General features: G+C 39.2%; 2 protein-coding genes across 3 annotated transcripts; both read right to left on the bottom strand.

Annotated features, from left to right (window-relative positions):
• Positions 1 to 1,401: 1,401 nt before the first annotated feature.
• On the bottom strand, positions 1,402 to 7,957 carry bdh1 (3-hydroxybutyrate dehydrogenase, type 1). The gene is made up of 5 exons (XM_038293824.1): positions 7,668 to 7,957; positions 7,318 to 7,428; positions 6,482 to 6,623; positions 6,249 to 6,401; positions 1,402 to 2,560 (listed from the first exon to the last, which is right to left on the bottom strand). Exons 1-5 carry the CDS (start codon positions 7,878 to 7,880, stop codon positions 2,094 to 2,096), a joined length of 1,086 nt encoding a protein of 361 aa, XP_038149752.1. The 5' UTR covers positions 7,881 to 7,957; the 3' UTR covers positions 1,402 to 2,093.
• Positions 7,958 to 8,340: 383 nt separating this feature from the next.
• gyg1b (glycogenin 1b) lies at positions 8,341 to 18,934 on the bottom strand. Of its 2 annotated transcripts, XM_038293753.1 has the most exons (8): positions 18,783 to 18,934; positions 17,554 to 17,689; positions 17,266 to 17,440; positions 17,004 to 17,166; positions 12,871 to 12,997; positions 11,887 to 12,103; positions 10,004 to 10,042; positions 8,341 to 9,008 (listed from the first exon to the last, which is right to left on the bottom strand). In XM_038293753.1, the coding sequence occupies exons 1-8, from the start codon at positions 18,787 to 18,789 to the stop codon at positions 8,859 to 8,861; spliced, it is 1,014 nt and encodes a 337-aa protein (XP_038149681.1). In that variant the 5' UTR covers positions 18,790 to 18,934; the 3' UTR covers positions 8,341 to 8,858. The 2 variants fall into 2 exon arrangements, with proteins under 2 accessions (XP_038149681.1, XP_038149682.1); XM_038293754.1 differs by lacking the exon at positions 10,004 to 10,042.
• Between the last annotated feature and the right edge of the window lie 1,284 nt (positions 18,935 to 20,218).

Raw genomic sequence — 20,218 nt, 5'->3', positions numbered from 1 at the left:
TACTGGTAGGTAGGAGGTGCAGTCTGAAGGCATTACATGGGAAATATAAGAGCTATTAATGGCAATTTATTGGGATGATAACATCCAAAGTGGCTGCAAAGAGCCACTTAGTGATAACTGTGTGATAGAAGACGGAATCAAATTAAGGAGGAACCCATGGATGATGAACAGGTCCTATCTTTTAGAACAATGTTTTTGAGACTTCACCCTACCCTGCTGCCAGATACTTTCAACTGTTTATGCATTTAGCAGACGCTTTTATACTAAGCGACTTACAAAGTAGACTACCAATATGACAAACTAACCAGAATGCATTAATCCATGGCCATTCATGCAGTAAACTAGTTTTCCCCCATAATGTTATCGTGGTCACAACACTCTATAGCAGGCCTATTTGATATGCATTAGTTTGAATATGTATTTCTGATATCTGAAAAAATGTTTTTCCTTATCAAAATGTCCATTTCAAACAAATTCATTTTTTTCCACAGCTAATATACACATTTTGGATGTCTAGAAATTAATTTCCTATCTCCATTTTCCTATTGTCACTGGTCATTATTTGTACTATGAAGAAATGTATTTCAAAAATATTCAGTCGAGCCGATGAATGTCAAAATGGCCACTTATAATTTGTAAACATTATTTAAATACAAATCGGCCACTTATGTATAAACATTACCATGTATATAAAACTTGATTCTATCAAGTATAATTTAGTTTTTTACTATCTGAAATTCAGTTTCTGTGGCAAACACATAATTTAGATAATCTGTTATTAAAGTTCTGACTAGGAATGTGATTTTAATCAGGAAGACTCCTAGTTAAGTGATTTACTGATGGCACAACAGAGAGAACGTTTTAATAAATGTTAAAATGGCCTTCCATACATAAACATACGCATTACCTCTTCCTCTCCTTTTCATGAAAATATTCCATTGTTTTGCAATAGACACTTTCTGTTGTAATGGTGACTCGTCAAATCGATGCTCCTGATAATGGTTTATCATACCTACTCAGAGTTCATTAAACTAACTCACAGCAGCTGTAGTGAAACCGAAAACTCAGTTTCTAATCTAAGGCTAGATCAGTTTAGAGTTGAGGATTTGAGTCTGAGTTTGTTAAACCTGCTTTGTAAAAAAACAGCCATTATCCAAACATCTTGAGGTAAATTACAATTTGAGAGCCAAGTTCTGGTATTTGATCATCTTTAAGTAATAATTCTTAAACCTAACTTAAAAAAAACTTGAACTAGATCACTGTGCTTAATAAATCTATCATGTTTGAGGTAACCTATTTTATATTTTCACATATTGATGTGTGTTATTCTAGCAGAAACAGCTGTGATGCATCTGTGCCACCTGGTGGCCGTTAATAGAACAACATCTGACTCAGAACAAGTTTAATCACAACTCCATAACTTTTGGTTTATTAAGAATCAGGCATGAAAAATTACACAAACTCTAGTATTCTAAAATAAATCACTCTGTTTGCATAATTCAAATATATATATTATATCATTTTTAACAAACAAAGAAGGGTCGTATAAAAACAAACAAAAACATTTCCCCCTTCTCCAATGACCCTCATTAAACCCTTCAGTTGGAAGCGGTATGCTGTTTTCATGGAGCATGTGAGACAAAGTGGGTTTGTGTGGTTGTTACATAACTCTGGGGCAAACATCGCGGCGGTGTCCAGAGGCCGGCCTCAGTTTTTTTCTGCTGCGCTCGGCAACAGAACAGCAGGAGCCTTTTCAGGCTCTTTTGTCTCCCTTCCATCAGGGCCCCCCAGATGATTCACATGAGGGAAAACATTGCAAAGTATAATGGTAAATAAAAGATATAAAGAAACAAGCTCCCAGTGTTTCAGATAATAACACAGTAAGCAATATAAGTGCTGTGTTAATAGCTATGGGCGTGCAGCAACACTGCTAATACATAACAAAAAGTGGTGGCTACTTATCAGAGAATCAATCTGGATACATATAGGCTTTGCTAGGCTTTTTAAAAAGTAAATTGCAGCCATTTACTTGCACTTTAACAAAACAGGCTTAACCAATGAATGATTTTAAGCAAAAAGCATCAGCTTCGATTTTAAAAGTAGAGCAAGTCAGATATGGCGCCTGGTAGGTGAGTCATCACCTGCATCCTGATCCACCAGTGCGGCTCCATAGGGCTGTATCGCGTGTACGGACGCTTTGATCTGATGGCATCCGTGATGTCATCCAGAACCGGGCTCATGTCTTTTACGCCACTGTTGCAGTAGGACCGCATCAGCGCCATGTACTGCTCAAAGTGGATTTTCCCATAATCCTCCTTCACGTCGTCGGGGGCCTCGTTCCACAGCTTGTTGGCTGTGTTGGCCACAATGTCCCGGGTAAGGATGCCAGTGGCCACGATAAAGTTCCCTGGTTCGATGACTGAAACTTTAACTCCCCATGTCTTCATCTCGTAGCGCAGACAGTCGGAGAAAGCCTCTACGCCATATTTGGACACGCAGTAAGGGGATCGCAGCCGGTTGCCCATCCTACCATACATGCTGGCGATGTTCACGACTCGACCTGCAGGCAGAGAAAGAGACCAAGTTTATATTTATCATGCTATCACCCAGTGCTTGAGGTAATAGGTCAGTTTATTATATTCATTTTTTTTCACGGATTCTAGTAAAATATATACCAGATTGTCGAAAGCTCAAAAAGCAGATATTTTTCCAATCAGTGAATAAACCTTACCACGGAATAGTTGGGGAAAAAACGGAAATTCAAACATGACTGCTTCTAATGAGAGAAAAGGATTCAAAATAAAAAAACTTTCAGTAATGATGAAAATTTTAAATTAAGACAGACAATCAGAGATTTAAAGGTATAGTGGAGGATGTTCTTTTTTCCGGGTGGATCATCAAAATAAGTGGTCCTCCTAGTTGCCAATCATTCTGGTGAAATGTTTACGTAAGGCTCGTGCTTATCCCCATTTTCCCCAACCGGTGGTGAGTTTGACAGAGTAGAAAAATAGCAATTCTTCTTTTGCAAAGTAAGCTTGTACGAGTGATGCAAAAAGCAACTTTTAAACAAAGTGTGCACGAGGAGAAATGGGCTTGTCCATGTCTCGCAACATGTTTGATAGGCGTTCCCTCTTGGGAGTGGGTACAGGGTTAAGCATAAGCATTATTTTTTTCTTTAAGTGTAGAGGGCGGATCTTTTCAAAAATTTGGGAAAATCCTCCATTAGTCCTTTAAGGTTCTAACAGAGTACAATAACATACAAATGATGCAAAATTCTTGCACAGGTGGCTAAACCACTTACATGTACTTCTTAACTGTAGATGTATATAATCTGTAAATCTTTTATCTGCCATTATCTTTCATTATTTTACCTGTATTATAACCAGGGCTGCAACAACGAATCGATAAAACCGACTTTTAAAAGCGTTGGCAACGAATTTTGTCATCGATTAGTTGTGTCGGGCGATTAATGCGTCATCCGCGACCGCCGTCATCACATCCACTTGACTGAAACGGGGGAAGAAGAAAAAAATACGGCAGAGCGAGCCAGCGGCGCTGGTGCAGTGTTGCCAACTCGGCGACTTTTCAGACCCCTCCAGCGACTATTTTCCAAAAAAGCGACTAGCAACAAATCTGGCGACTTTTTACGGTGTCACTGGCGGCTTTTGGAGACTATTACGTGAAAGCATGTATCGTTCCTACTCTGCCGTGGGGCGCCTCCCCCACCCCAACCCCGTTCTCCTGCAGGAGTCCCTCTCAGTGCTGCAGTCAGAGCAGCAGGATGTTACCCTCAGCGTCCAGACTGCAAATGAAGCTTGCATGCGCCGGGATTGACGGCGCAAATTGATCACAATAATTAAAATAGCCTGCGCTTTGTAAAGTGAAAAAAGTCGTAACGTGCAACTTTTCTCAAAACAAATTAACATGGCACGGAACCACCATGTTTGTTTGGTTTTAAAGTGGGGAAACGTTACGTTAGTTTCTCAGGTAGCTCATCTGATGCTTTCCTTACCTTGTTAGTAGGTTACAGACAGTGATAAGGTTGGCTACTTATTTTACTTTTAATTTCATTTGAATTAGCTTAAGCAGCGTTTATATTTAGTTTATAAATAAATTAACTTCCAAATTATGAGGGCAAGGCTTTTAAAGTTTAAATCTTCTGGCAAAGATAAAGTAAAGAAGATCCTGCAATTTATGGAAGTAAAGCAGAATAAAATCCAGGAAGATCAGTAATATGTCAATTAATTATATGCCACATTCCCATGTAAATATCTGTCTTTGGAGGATGTGTTTTTTACCACCCCTAGTTCTCTCATTTTTATTCCAAATACAATTTATAATTTGAATCACAGGGCTATTTTTATCTCTATGGTTCAGTATTTTCTCAAGTAGCAACTTTAACTGCTATACTTTCCTGTCTTAAAAGGCAGAACTCTTCTAGTCTAAAAAAACCTCATTTGTTGAAATGGGGGGGCCTATTGTTTGAACCCCTTAGGGGCTTTAAAAAACAAAAATGCCTGTCTCTTTTTGCGCTTTATGAAACAAAGTACCCTATATTTTGTGGATGTACAGCTACATTTCTCATGTAAGTTTGCGTTTTAAAACAAACATTTATTTTTCATATTGCACCAGGACAGTTAATGAGCAACCTGTACTTGTGTGCTTGTTTGTTCTGTCTAAAATGTTTATTTTGGAATAAAGAGGTTAATATAAAAAATATTTTTTGTCCGATTCATCGATTAATCGAAAAAATAATCGGCCGATTCATCGATTTATAAAATAATCGTTAGTTGCAGCCCTAATTATAACACCACTAAATATATATATATATATATATATATATATATATATATATATATACACATATACATATATATATATATATATATGTATATATATAATCTAAATCCTAACTTTCCTGTATAATCTGTATATAGCTTCCATAGTTATTTATTTCATAGCCTCTTACAGTTACTCTCTGTTTCTATATAGCATTTATAGTCAATACATACATAGTCTCTGTGCACATGTAAATAAATATTTATATCCTTAATAGCACTTCTGGATAGATGCAAACTATATTTCATTGGTTTGTACTTGTGACAGTGTAATGACAACAAAGTTGATTTCTATTCTATTTCATCCCCAAATCATCTGCAATACTTCCATTAGATAACAGAAAGGCTGAATGGAGAACAGCAGTTGTATCCCTGCTGGATTTAGAAACAACAGCAGCTGTTTGGAAACCTCAGATAAAAATAAGATCAAATGACAGCAAATGTTTTTTTTATTTTACATACAGTCATGTTGGCATGGACAGCTTTATTCCATGGGTAAAAAAATAGCATTTTGGGTGTCCATTTGGTAGCCTTAAAAAAATAAGATGTGCCAAAATCCAAATTAATATAATAAATCGTCTAATGTATAACTATCTTATGGAAACTAGACTTTTGCATCACTGGCTGCATTTGAAGTAAGAAAAATAATCTATAATCTATAAAAGATCAATAAATATCTAAGAATGTATATATTTTTTTCTGATTAGTTTATTTTAATTTAATGTTCACATAAAATACATGTTTGAAATTTCCTGCAATTAAGTTTTCTTTTTCATGTGCTCTATTAAAAATATTTTCCTTTAACTGCTGGACTCTTATTTTGACAACGACCTTTGATAAAGGCCTCTATAGAGCAGATACAAATAGATATGATAAAGAACAGATCACATATTTCGCCTTTGCTTCCTTTAACTTACCTGACATGGATTGTGTGCAGAGTAAAAATAGATCATAGAATCATTTCTGGTATGTATAACAATGTTTTAATGTTTGCAAGAGAGAGTTGATTTTGTTTTGTTTTTTCAATCTGTGTCTTCACATTATGGATAAACTGTAACTAAATCTGCCAGCTTAAACCTGAGTGTGGTTACCAAGGAAACATGTGAAATTCATTAGTTATCCACCACAGCTGCTTTTGGTAGCCAAAACAAACATTGGCCCTGATTAGCTTTCTAATCCTGCAGCTACAGATTCACACTAGGAGGAAGAAATAACCTTTTTAGAAACTGTGTTTTAGGATCAAGCTTTGGTTACAAAGTTATTTTAATGATGTGAAACTAAACGTCCACCCTAGGTTATCTGACCCTCTCTGCTTTTTGTACTTTGGACGAATCTGTTTTTTTTAATGTCATGCTTACACAAAAGTAGACGTTAATAAGTAACAGGCTGAGGAATCTTCCATGAGTTTACCTTTTGCTTTGCGGATTAATGGAAGAACGGCTTTGGTGACCCTGATGGTGCCCCACAGGTTAACCTCTGACACCTGCTTGTAGCTCTCCACGGAGGTGAACTCCACCTCTCCAAAGGTCGACACCCCGGCATTGTTCACCACTGCCCACAGTCCTGATGCATGGACAGAATCAGCATCAATCGGCCCACATTTCATTGATCTGATATCGGGCACAATAAATCCTTATTGCTACCTCTCTGGGAATCATCCAGGTTGCCTTTGATGTATTCGACTGCCTTTTTCACCTGCTCGTCACTGCAGACGTCCAACTGTACCACCTTCATGCGATCTGAATGAAATTCATCAAGCTCCTTTGCACCTTCTCCATCTTTGTCCTGCATGAAAGAAATTTAAGAAAAATGACAGGTCAACATCCATTTAAGGCTTTTTATGCAATTTATTCTAACAGCAGTAACATCCTGACATGGCTAAACTAGAACCCAGAGCTGCACATCATAATAATACATATAGCACTATCACAACTAATTACTTGGATGCAATGTTTTGTAGAATACTATATTTCACATGGCTTGCATTTTGCATGCAAATAATATAACTGGTCAGTCTATCGCTGATGCCCTTATACCAATTTGGTAATTAAGCTTCAGCTAAATGCAAGTTTAGAGGAAACCTTATATTTTATTTAAATGTTTTAATGCCGTATTTGTTCTCCACAAATCTGGCATTAATGGAGGAGTGGCATGGCCATAGGCAAAAACTTAAAATGTTTAGAGGATAGGCAAAATAAGAAGAAAGAACAGCACAATAATAACAGTAAAAGCTGGTTAACTTTGTTTTATTGAGCAAAAAAATAAATAAAAATGTCCGTGCAATAGGTGTATTTAATGTTTATTTATTACACCTTTTATGTTGCTAGCACATCCAAGACAAATTTCCTGTATAGGACATGTTTAGATTTTTTTTTTCTTTTTGACAACAAATCTGCAAACAGTTTTTTTACATTTAGGGGGTGCAAATACTTCTAAAATCCACTATATGCTGTATAAAAAAAAGAAGTTGTATATTTACCTTCAGCAGACACCCAGCAAAGACAGTAAAACCGAGCGTGTGCAGATGTTTTGCAAGTGAAAGTCCAAATCCAGTGTCACAACCCGTAATAAGCACAGCTTTCCCTTTAACCTAAACAAACAGTAAAAACCACATGATGCATGCAAAAATGTAGACAAATCCAACCAAAAATCTGGTGCAGAGCAGCAAGAGTTTGCAAAGTTAAACCTCATGCATCGGTCACCTTGTCCCTAAAGGACATTTTCTGGAGTCTCTGCATGTTAACAGATTGCTCCAAAGCTTGACGGGGCTGTCAATTAGAAAACAAAAGGTTTCCATGTTTAACACAATTTCCTGTTCTGCTCCATTACCTCCACGGATCCTCTGGGGATTCGCGGCGAAGCGACGTAAATCACAAAACCCGCATAGATCAGGACTATGCACTCCGTCACGCTCGTTTCCGGCAGCCCCAGCATCCTCATGATGGCGTTAAGGAGAGCGGGGAGCCCGAAACCCAGCACCACGGTGAGGAGAACCGAGAAGGACACCAGGAGGGCCGCTCTGAACATAGACTGAGGAGCCATCTTGAAGCAACTGAGTGTTTATTTTCCTGCACGAGCCGTCTACATTACAGACCAGTGGGATAACTGTACGGAAAAAGAAACGCCCCCTGTCTGACGTTTGAATGAGGGCAGCGCTTTTGTCAAGAAAAAAAAAAAAAAAAACTCAAATCCTGAGGATTAAAATTTTTATGACTGGGGAACTATGTCGAAGGGAACCTTCTTGCCCGAAAAAAAAAAAAAAAAAAATCAGTAAAAAAAAAAAAAAAAAAAAAAAAAAAAGGGAATAACTATGTTGAAACCGGAAGTAGCCGGAAGGGATTCTTGGCCGAGGAAAAAAAAAAGAAAAAAAAAATAGATTTCAGTCTCAACCCAGCCAACATGTGCGCCCGTTTTGAGTTATAAAGTTTATTGGCGCTTGGCTTTAAAGATGGGGGGACATTTTGTATAGAGTTCGAAGTAAATTAAACACTCAGAAACTGACTTAATTTTTTATTCATTTATTTTTCAGCTGAAAGGCAGTTACACAACATGCTGGTTAAGTTAAACCAGACCCAACTCAATGAAATCACCCATAGGAAAGTAGCAAACTGAGCTCTGAAAGAAAGGTGACAAGACCTTAAGGCACGAAGAGTTGTGTACAGACAAATTGCCTTTGTAGTACTGCAAGTAAAAGTACCGGTAACCATTTTAAACTAGAAACTAATCACGCAAGCAGCCAATTGTTGACTTCAAAGTAAAAAAAGAAAACAAAACAGACCTGACATAAGCATTCTAAAGTTTTCTACCTGAAAGTAGATGACATTGTAAAATTGACCTTGTTTTTTGCTCAGTGTGACAGGGTAAACTAATCTTAAAGCAGGCAATATCATTTGAAATCCATGTTCTTTGGACAATGGTGACCATGCAGTGAAAGGAAAGTGAGACTACAACCCATTTACGAAATTAAAAAGACAACCATTTGTTAGACTGCAAGTGCCTTTTATTCTCTTCATTCCCTTTTCATTTCAGAAAAGTGTCAAGCTTTCTTTTAATATTATCAAAGGAGTCCATTCCCATGTAGTCTGCTTGGCCTTGCTCCCACTGCTCCTTTCGTTCTTCTGAAGTTGGGATGGATTCAGGAGCTTGTGCATGCGAAGAGGAATCTTCCTCCTGAAGGAAAAAAAATAAATAGATTTCAGTCACCATCTTTACTCTTGTAAAATCCCTGTCACACCTTGATTTAGCCAGACAGCATATGCCTGATATATGAAAAATCTGTCAAAAACGCTGGCATACGTTGGATAAGTTATGGGTCAGTTTCATATAACTTATGAGCACGCTGAAGAACTAAAGCACATGTCAACATACGTCGAGAAATTGAGCATGCTCAAAATTTCTTGACTTATGCCAGCTTATGCTCATATGTGGGCCAGAAGTTACAGGCAAGTTATTTGATCGTTGACATAAGTTACTCATAAGTTGTGGTGTCTAGCTCAGTCAAAACCTATGACTAACTTGTGTATCAAATCATCAAGAAGTTATCTCCAATGCATATCAAAGCATTTGACGTGTTCCAGACGACCACTGAACACGTTTCTAACACAGTTATTGTATAATGGTGTATTGGAAGAATTTTGGTATAAAAGGGGTTCACAGGACGAAACCGTCAGTAAGCCTGCAGACTTCATCCCTTCACCCCCTCCCCTCAATATATAAACAGCAGTCAGGTTAATACCTTGATCAAATATTTATTGCAGGCTGGGTGCCTCCAGGCACATTGCTGCCCCCCCTCAGGGCACAGACGTGTGACATTACACTGCAGTGTGTTATGCATAACTTAGGCTGTTGGACATACGTGCCAACTCTTTATGAATACTCTATGCATATGTCCATAACTGAAAAAAAAAAAAAAGTTCAGCATATGCTAGCGTTTAAGATTCTGGGACGTCAGGCATACGCTGGCTAAATTGTTAAGGTGTGACAGGGGCATAAGGTAAGACAACCCTCCAAACAATAGATTAGACGACACCCATTGTGATTATAAACCACACCATGTGTACCATCTGCATTGGTGAGTACAGGCAGACACAGCAAGACTCCCGTTTTAGGGTAACAGTTGATGACAGCAGGCAAGTGCCAACAAATAAACCAAATCCTCTCCATACCTGTACAGTCTCACAAGTGACTGGGTCACTGTGCTTGGACTTTGAGATGGATGGGAAAACAAAAGAGAAGCAGAATTACAGCATGTACTTACACTGCAAGAGAAGCCAACAGCATTTCCAGACAGTTCTACAAGCAATGCAAAAGTCAAAAGCATTTACATAACATACAGCCACAGTAAAAAGAGTAAAGGCTGACAAAGTTTGATATTGCCTTCCCCAAGTAAGCTTGCAAAACACTTGGATGAACTATGTATTGTCACACTAGACACAATCTGGTGTTGGATTCTTCTGTACTGTACTAATGGCTTGCTCAAAGCTTTAGAACAGCGAGTTAAGTATGCAGAAACATAAATAAATAAAACCCGGTCAGGTAAGCAGCAGGGTGCAGCAACAGATCAGCAAACATTCCATCTGGGCCTCCAGACAGACCAATTGTGTTCAAATGGGATTCCAGCAGAAAAAAAAAAAGCCATGTCCAGGTGCTGCTATGTGGCGAGAGACGAGCTTCATTCCAATCCATTTCCTGCATCAATAGGAGCTTCCTGCTGCTTGCCAGTTTAAAGCAAGCATGGCAGACTTTACAGAGCAGGTCAGTGCTTTATGTTGAAATGCCAAAGGACAATGACACTGGCATTCCTGGTTCCACCCAATCCTCCAAAGACCAAGTTAAGAGTCCAGGGTATATGAATGAAGGTCATTTTCTGCAGCGCTTCTGTTTGAGCAGGAACCTAAACTATCCACTTTGAGGGAGAACTGCTCAAGTAGATGTAAGGCGAGGATAGGTTCTGGAGCCATGACATCACCCCACCTTGATTTAAAAAATAAAAATAAAATTCCTGCTGCACTCTGTCAGCCATATCCAGTCACCGGCCATTTCTCAATTTACGAGAAAGACTCAGACTCGTGTTCTCACTGATTATGTTCTTGACAAAAAAAAAAAAAAAAAAAAAAAAAAGGAAAGTATGGACTCATGGAGAACAGGCGCACACAGCATTAATAAGGGTCAATTGGAACAGAAGCATACTCGTGACATCACATTCAAAGCTGGTCTGGAGCTCCTCCCAATAGTCTCTTAAAAAAAAAAATTTCGAATCGCCATCAGAGCCAGCAGTACTTTACACATTGCTATGCTGAGAGAGGGCTGCTGCAGATCTGCTAAGGACAGCCCTGGCTGTGGTTAGCCTCAGAGGTCCGTTGGTTGCTGTGGCCCTCGACATCGGATTAGTTTTTTTTCATTCGAGCACTCAGTCAATGGACCATACAGTTTAGAACTATAATGTCGCCTCAAATGATCTTAAAACATACTTTTATAGAACGGCAACAGAAAAGAACTTTTAACTTAATACTCTGTGAGCACTCCACTGGAAGCTACTTTGCCCGCAGTGCATGCTGGGACAGCCTACAATCTGGACAACAGACAAGTCTGCTCTGATGCATAGTCTGAAAAGGGAGGTGAGAGAACATCCTGGGACTTAGTATGTTTTCGGTCCCGAATTCTTGTGAATTGGAACAGTACTAGGGCCGAGTATGATTAGGTTTCACAAGTGCATGAGAACGCACAAGTACACATACTGAGAATAGTCTTGTGAAGTTGCAGTAATCAGTGGCCAAGTGTTCAGATTTTCCAACTCTAGCAAATTTTGCTGCACATCCACCCCAGGCATGACATGGTTGTAGTCACCATAATCATGCCCATTTAGTCGCTAAAAATTTCTGATCACTCCAGAAAAGCCGTTTGTGTGAACACACCATTAGGAAAAGGTAAACCTGCATTTCAAATATTCAGTTTACAGTATAAATCAATTTAATCAAAAAACATCTTAACCATTGGGAACTCTAAACAGGTGGACCATTTGTGAAGGAGAGCTGAATCATCTCGTTACCTCCACACATCCAGAGTGAAACTTCTCTTCTCCATACTGTTGCTGCAGCATTGGAACCACAGTACTGGAATATAGAGTCCACCAGTCCAGGAGGAAGCTGGGGTGTGTTGCAGGCTCTTGCACACCTCCTGAAATCTGTCTGGTTTTGCGGTTGAAAGTGTAACTCCATGGTTTGGCCTTCCCCAGAAAGTGCACCACCTTGGCATTTCCACCATACCTGAAGAGAGGAAACAGGATGCCACAAATTTGAAATCAAGTGGGTATAAATAAGCTTTCAGAGTGAAGCTTTTAGAAAGAAAGGCACTCTAGTTTTATCCTTCACTTCATGCAATAGTGTGGAGGCACAGTTTAAACAATACAGCTGAAATATCAATTTCAAATACAAAACTTGCGAACTGCACTTTAGTAAGCCAAAGCTCTCAAATTCAAACTCATTAACCCAATTGTTGACAACCATCAACAATTAGAGACCAACCCACTTCCCCAATCCTAATTTGGAACAAGGAAATACCAGACTGAAACCCTTGTTGGCATTTGCTTCTATATCCAGAGGTGTTGACATACAGATGCTGCAAGAATAAGAGGGGTGGGGGGGGGCTTAAGATGGTGGACAATGAGTAGTCAGGGAGGCAAATATATAAAGGCCTTTAAATAATCTGCTCCATTTTAGGAGTGAGCGTCAGCTGCTGGAAGCTCAGGGGTGGATATCAAACCCAGAGGGGAGGCCTGCTGGGTGACGCAGCCCACAGTCTGGAATGTTGCCACTCATCTCCCCAGTAACGAGTGAGTAACTGAAGTCTACACGTTCATGTGATCACAAGATCAAGTTACATCTTTGGTTCTTATAAGTTTGAAGTCATATTGACCGACTGCTTAGCTGAAACAATCGTTTTAGCTTGTAAACAAATGAAAGCAGTCTTGCCCACTCCACTTCTGGTTTTAATTTTTCCCACATGATCTCATAAGGTCTAGATTCACACTTACTGCTTAAATGCTGGAAGGTAAGTGTAGATTGCTATGCTGCTGAGGTTGTAAATGAAAGGGAGATGTTTTGAGATGTCAGCTGTCGCCCAGTCACTGAAGAAGCCATTCAAAACCCCTTGGTCTCCTCCTGTAGAGACATGACATAAAGACTTGATGGGTACCTTAATCACCAAACTAAATTCTGCACACATTCTTTAACTCCATAACCTCAGATCTTAAGTTTACATGATGACTAAACCTTTTGTTTTAAAGCAAGTTACCAGTCTTCAACACCATTTTGATAGGTTTAACCAATTTTATAGACTGAACCAAATTACCCTCAAAATAACTGCATGAATAAAACAGACAATAGAGGATTGAGTTGCAGCTGATTATGGGAACTTTTTGTATACAAAACTTTCTGATCACACCCAAGTAATTTAGCTATATTTAGGACTTAGGGGTCATTATGTGCACCCTGTGCCACAAAAATTGATTGAAAGGACAAATTTGTTTTACCCACAGGGTTAAATTTGCCATGCATGATTTAAAAAAAAAAGGAAAAAAAAAAAAAAAAAAAAAATCACACACACCACACCCAAGCCACCTTTGGCTATCTGATTGAGTGGGAAAAAAAAAAAAAAAAGGCGACAAATTAATCGATTTGCAAAATAATTGTTAGTTGCAGCCCTACTTTAGAGATTTTCAATTCCATTCTAAGCCTAAACAACCTGGAAAAGGAAGCGCTTTTAAAAACTGTACAGAAGGCCCTCTGAAGTGCAGCACACGTTTGAGAATTTATCTTTCTGCTTCTATTCGTTAGCATTTGACGCATGTGGTTACAAAAATATTCCCACAGGTTCAGATTCTGCTCGACTGGCTGCTGTGGATGTTTGAATTAAAGCCAGTCGAGTTGATGCATGCTACGTGTAATTTGCCTCCATATTCCAGTCCCAAATGATGACTGCTTGCCAAATCATCCACTCAACTTTAGATTTTCAAATTGTTAAATTTAAAATCCCACTTAATCTGTACTGTAGTAATGCCAATTGCTCCACTTAAATTAACCCTGCCTCCTCCCCAGATACATAAAAAATAAATAAAATTCCAGTCATCAAGGTGAGAAGAGGGGTGCGCTTGCTAAACGGAAGAATCATTTGAGGTGCATGATTATTAACCCCCTAATCCCTGGAGATTGAATTGGCCTATGCAATGTCAAGTAGGCTGGAACTTCATTTCAAACCACTTGTTTCAAATTGCTTGATTAAACATGCCAGAAGCTGTTGCTGCTAATACTCCAGACGATAGCAAGAGGAGAACCTGAAGGCAGGGGGGGAAAAAAAAAAAATCCAAACTTCATACATTTGGACAAGTAATCATTTTGTTACATTTAGTTTGGTGGACTGTGCCGACTTGTCGCATCACTCAGGGATTGTGGACAATTGTTGATAGGAATGTCAGAAGTCCCTATGCTATATAAAACAAAGAAAGCTCCCTGCATTCTCAGTTACGGCCAATACTGATTCACTTCTACGTTAGCTTATAATTGACCTTACCAACTTGTATTATTTAGACAGACCCAAACTTTGCAACAGGAAAAAAAATACTTAAAGACCAAGCTGAAAGGCAAAAAGTAGATTTGGGTGAAACTAAATTTAGATGAACCAGTTTCTAGAGCTCCAACAATGTTAAGCCCCTTTCAAAGTCAATCAACTTGAAATAATCTACATGGACACAAATATTTGTACATTTGTTCGCCTGGTAAACTCTCTCCAGTCCAATGCTAATTTACTCTTCCATGCAGAGATCCTTTAAAACCAAAGAGCCCCTCTCATGCTAGAGCTGTGCAACACCCATCTTTGCATTCCCCAGATATGTTACCCCACCTCAGATGACAAGCTGCAGTGTGAATTAACATTTCATGAGTCTGACCTCTAAGGCAGATTTAGATTTCCCCTTCAGAAGCAAGTCACCTAAAAGTTGTCAGAACAAACTATAAAGCCTACAGTTTATACAACTTATTTGACCTGCAGTCTAGGGATTTCAAACCTCAATATGGAACAGAATCTTCATTTTGAGGGGATGAGCAGGGCTCAAAGAATGTGCCTCTAAACTTGCCAGTTTGTCTTGGCAGCAGCCAATATGGAACCACAGATGCAGAGATATAGCCTCTGGGTTCAACTGCTCATTTACTTAGTTTCCCCACATGTTATCCATGATGTCCAGAAAGGCAGCACATTTTTAAAAACTACATTTGGAATGCTACAGGAAACTCACCACATGCCATAGCACACAGGAACTTTCACAACTCAAGACTGCCATTGGCCATGGATGCTAGCATCGGATTGGAAAACCCAAATATCAACTCCATTAATAAAAAGGACCTTATGGGATTTGAGTGGAATGGGAGGAGGCATTTTATATTGTTACGATTGCAAGGTCTAAACCACTTGGCAGAAGACTGTCGGCAATGAGTGAGCACTTCAAAGAACTGGCCTACATAAGAGACTAATTGGTTCCTCTAAAGACAGCGACTGATTAATCTTTCATAGGATCACAAAAGAACTCTAGCTGGTCATTTCCCCTCACTAACAAAGGTAACCACTTTCAGACTAGACCAAAAACTTGGATGTTTGCATTTCATTGCCACAATTTATAAGCTCATTGGATTCTTGACATACAATGTTCAGCTAGGCACAAACCAGTCGCTGTACATCAGCTTTTAAAAGTCAAGTTTACCAAATTCTGGGCACTACTTGCCATTTTTATCCAAACGGATAAAAATAGGATCAAATATCCCTAAACGCTCAAATGGTTTCCCAACTTGAAAAAAATAAAATAAAAAATGTACTAAGCTCAGAATACTTTAACGTTTAAAGATTTTATATGACAAAACCATAGGTTTAGAAGTTCAAAGCTCAGGATATTTATTTTTGCACTGTATGGCCTGACACACTGATGAGATGTGACTGCATGTCCAAAAACAATGTCTGAATCAGCTCTTTCAAGAGATGGTGCTCATCATACTCTATCCAGAAGGAAAGGTAAAGAGGAATTCCGTTGTTTTGCAGATGCATAAGGTTGAGGTAAATCAGCTTGTAGATCCTTTTAACTCTGCTTCACCAACAGGATAATCTGACACTCACCTTTTGAGGGCAGACTGAATTTCATACTATGATTTCTGATCAAGAAGTGGTGGAGTGTGGCTAATTACCTATTGATAAATAAAATTGAACTTCATTTCTCACAATGAAATTTACCTCTGCATTTCCGCCAACCCTTTGGGGAGCAGTAGGCAGCCACTGTGCAGTGCTCAGGGAGCAGTGTGGGGTTAAGGGTCTTGCTCTGGAACCCAAGGTGGAGGCAGTGGGATTCAAACCTTGTACTTGCAACCTCCTCAGAGCACAAGTGCACTGCTCTAACCATCAGGCCAACACTTACCCCATACAGGGGGGGAGATTTACCATTAGGCAATACTAGGCATGTGCCTAGGGCCCCAAGTTCCTGCAGGCCCCATAAAATTGTTTACATTTATGTTCAATTTACAATGGTCCTTCTTCACCTTGGGCCCAGAAACTTGGTCAGAAGGAGAAAAAAATAAATAAAGAGTTGAGGACACTATACCCACCCCGTGTCTGCAAGACAAGGCATCTCAGATGCAGCCTCTACTCAACCTCAAGTGAGCTCCAAGAATAGCTCAGAGCTTGTAAGTCTGAAAGGAGGCCCTTGATGCCCAGGAACTGGGAATGATAAAGACCCTAAGCTAAAAATAAACAATGTTTACATCATACAACCCAGAATTTACTTTACATATGAAGTTGAACCCAAAGTGCCAATATTACTTAAACAAAATGATGAAAATCAGGCCGATCCACCAGTAAACTTAACCTCAGTTTAAAAATTGGTGGCATTATAACCTGTTTGAGTTGAGAGACTAGGAATGCAGCTCTAAAAATTGTTCAAAGACTGCATAATTAGGTTAATTTTAATCAAATCTAGACTGAGGTGGTCACTTGTCTGGACAGTACATGATAATTCACAACCTTTAAGATGTTACTTTGAAGAGAGACTGCTCTTTGGCACAGCTCCTGTAAAAACCATGTATAAGGGCAATGCAGAAAGCAATATTAAAAACTAAAGATAAAATCTCTCACCATCAAAGCTGCCATGTTCTGTGCAATACTTAAGTAGTTTGCCATACGTTTCCACAGAGGGCTGAAAAACAAACACGCCAGAGTTGAAGCAGTCGGGCCAGCCAGGATCCGGGGCAGCTGACAATTCCTCTCTTTCAAAGAGCTCATCTATGTTAGACAGCACCTAGGATGCAGAACCATAGTGCATGAAGCCAAAATGTGTTTACACAAGCCTTCACAGCTCGTTAAAACTTCTGGGGATAAAGACAACATTCAAGCTCACCAGAGTGTCTGCATCCATGAAAACACATTTGGAGTAATCCGTGAGGGTCCAGCAGTGCAGCTTTGTCAGTGTGACACCCAGATCAGGCCTCTTCATCATAGCCAAGTGAGCTGTGTCACCACTGTCCAAAACATCCACAACCTTCAACTCGTCAAAGATGTTCTTCAGCACAGACCTAATGAAAGAACTTTGTAATTAATTATCCATCCATGTGGTAAACAAGAGCTGACAAGAGGAGCAACAAGAGGAATAAAAGCAGGCAAAAAAGCTGGACTTTATTTTCCTTACTGGCAAGGAGCAGACACCTGTGGGCCAACAAGTACCACCAGTTTCTTGGATGTGTTGTGGTTACGAAGAGACTTGCCCAAAACCATAGCACCTCGAGCATAGTTGTCGTTTGTAGCCAAAGTCACAAAAGCCTGATCTGTAGAAAATAGAAAATTCTTTTTAATGCAATCTAAATCAGAGATGCTAAAGGAGAAAAAGCTTTAATAATTTGTCTTTTTTTTAAGATTAAAAAGTGTTGCCAACTGAATCCGACTGTACAAGTTTTATTCACATTTCTGTTCAATTTGGAGGCAAATGCATTTCTTCATTTTACCCACAAACTTTCCCTAAGGCCCCACCGACACTCATTAAGTGTCAAAGTAAAATTACAAGGTTTATTTTATTAGAGTTGCACAAACTCTACTTTGCTGCTTTACACTAAAGGAAAGGGGGAAAAAAAAAAACTACCTGCCAAACCATGCCCTCAAACAAGGATTTGCCTTTAAAATAAATTTACAAGCTAGGATGATTTAATCACTGGAATAGTTTTGCAAGGACATCATCCAATAGGATTCCCACATGAGCTGTAGGTTAATCTCATGGTGCTAATGCAGGTATCCCTGCAAAAATAAAACTTTTAAGAACAGGCATCTAAATCTGGGTCAGTTGAGAACAATGGTTCCCATTAACTGTGCATGCCTGGAAAAGTTCTCCCTCAGCCAGAGCACAGCACCACACCTTATTTTGCCTCACACCCCCTTTTTCAATTGGTTGTGATGCTGTAGTGTTAATGCAAATGGAAAAGGATCAATTTAAACAGATTGTGTCACTTCAGGGGGTATGGATGAATTATAAAACTTCTGATTGCAGGTAACAAGTCCATGAATGCAACACAAGTGGATAAAAATCTGTGCATACACCTTGTAATTCAGTCAGTGGTTTAAAAGTTTAATATTCAGTAAGGGTTGAAGACATTTAAACCACAAAAGAACTACAAAAAAAAATTCCACCCTCATTAAAATCAGCTGGAGGCAATCAAACATGTCTGCTGTGAAAACTCTTAGGACTCAAGCAAAACCCAATCTCAGATTAAACAACCAGGTGTCAAATTAATCTGAAAATTAACAAGCAATGTAAGGTAACATTTACACAAATTTAAAAGAAAAAGTTGTCCTTAAAAGTTTTCAGGAAATGTTAGCTCTGTTTAACAACAGCGGTTGGTTGATAAAGTGCAAAAAAAGTTTACATACCTGCCATGGCTGAGAGGAGACGTATTAACCGAGCTACTGTGGCAGCTCGCACTCAAACACCGCTGCTCTGCGTGCAGAGAGAAGGGCTGACTAAACACACTGAGGTGATTTTATACCACGGAGAGTGGCAGGTCACGTGACAGGGTCTCCACACACCCAACGTATGATCCTTCACACCCTCCTGCCCTGCTCCCACATATATACAATCCCAGAGACATGCATGCAAAAAAAAATAAAAATACCAGGTGCTCCTGATGTCTTTCTGCATGCACCTTTTCTCTTAAAATAAAGATAAATATATATATGTACATGTATATATATATATCCTTAAAGGAGGCATTGAATTTTTATTTTTTTCCCTTTGAGGTAACTCATAGAAATTATTCTGCGTTAGTTTACCAAAGCTATTAGGTTTTTAGCATTTAATGCCATATTAGGAGGTTATTTATAAAGTATGATTATTCTTTTCGCCATCTAGTGGTCAAAAATATATAATCAAAAGCAGTTTTTAGTTGAGAACATTTGTATAGTATTTAAATAGATATTTTTATGTAGGGAAACCTTTTCTTTTTTGTTTTTATTTTAGCGAACAAACTCCACGGTTTGTGGGTGTGTGTCCACCCCCTCATAACAATACATACTAATATGATTGGGTGTTTAGAATGTGGACCAGAGGCTGAGGATGGGGAGCTGAAATGGACTGAATAAACAACAGTGCTGTGCATGAAAGGACAGAGCACATTTTACTTTTAGAGAAAGTTGATATCCTTTTTCTTTTGCTGTAAGATCAGCAGTCCCCTATTGCAGGCATCCCCAACCTCGGTCCTCGAAACCTGCTGTCCTGCAGGTTTTAGAGGTTTCCTTGCTCCAGCACAGCTGATTTTAATTGAAAGCTGATTAACAGGCTTTTGGTCTACTGCAATCATTATAATCAGCTGTGCTAAAGCAGGGAAACCTCTAAAACCTGCAGGACAGCGGGCCATGAGGACCGAGGTTGGGGATGCCTGCATTGGATTAGCAGTATCAGAGCCAGTGACATAAAAAAGCTGAACAAACTGTTTTCAGAAGGCGGATTCTGTTCTTAGGGTGGTTGGGAGCTCTTGGGCTCATGGGATACTTGTCCACCTCCACTATTTCCTGAATTTTGCTAGATCGTTTGTTTCATGTTTTTTCATCATTGTACAAACCGATTAGTCCAGGTGTGTCTGGCCAATGTCATCATGGTTACTGAGACCACACAATCCTGCACTAATTTATTCATAGAATGATTAAAAAATGGGAAACAAAGGAGCTGCCTGAAGTTCAGGAAACAGTGGAGTTGGGCATGTAGTCCACAGCTGCAGGGGCCGAGCTCAATTTGTGGCAGCACTACCTGGTAGTGGCACTTCCAGTGACAGCTAGTTCTAATAGTTGCACTTGTTTGAGTGGCAGCTGGA

This window comes from Cyprinodon tularosa, unplaced genomic scaffold (assembly GCF_016077235.1).
Source record: "Cyprinodon tularosa strain WSP-4 unplaced genomic scaffold, ASM1607723v1 ctg33, whole genome shotgun sequence".
Taxonomy (NCBI): domain Eukaryota; kingdom Metazoa; phylum Chordata; class Actinopteri; order Cyprinodontiformes; family Cyprinodontidae; genus Cyprinodon; species Cyprinodon tularosa.
Note: the sequence above shows the minus strand (reverse complement) of the source record. Positions and strands in the feature narration are given on the sequence as shown.

Coding starts and splice junctions, on each gene's coding strand:
- gyg1b (XM_038293753.1), bottom strand. Junction 17,167..17,265: donor TCATGGATGCAGACACTCTG/GTGAGCTTGAAT, acceptor TCTGCATCCTAG/GTGCTGTCTAACATAGATGA. Junction 12,998..17,003: donor AGAACATGGCAGCTTTGATG/GTGAGAGATTTT, acceptor ATGTCTCTACAG/GAGGAGACCAAGGGGTTTTG.
- bdh1 (XM_038293824.1), bottom strand. CDS start 7,880: ATGGCTCCTCAGTCTATGTTCAGAGCGGCCCTCCTGGTGTCCTTCTCG. Junction 6,624..7,317: donor TTGCTGGGTGTCTGCTGAAG/GTAAATATACAA, acceptor TCTTTCATGCAG/GACAAAGATGGAGAAGGTGC. Junction 2,561..6,248: donor ATTAATCCGCAAAGCAAAAG/GTAAACTCATGG, acceptor CTCTGCCTGCAG/GTCGAGTCGTGAACATCGCC.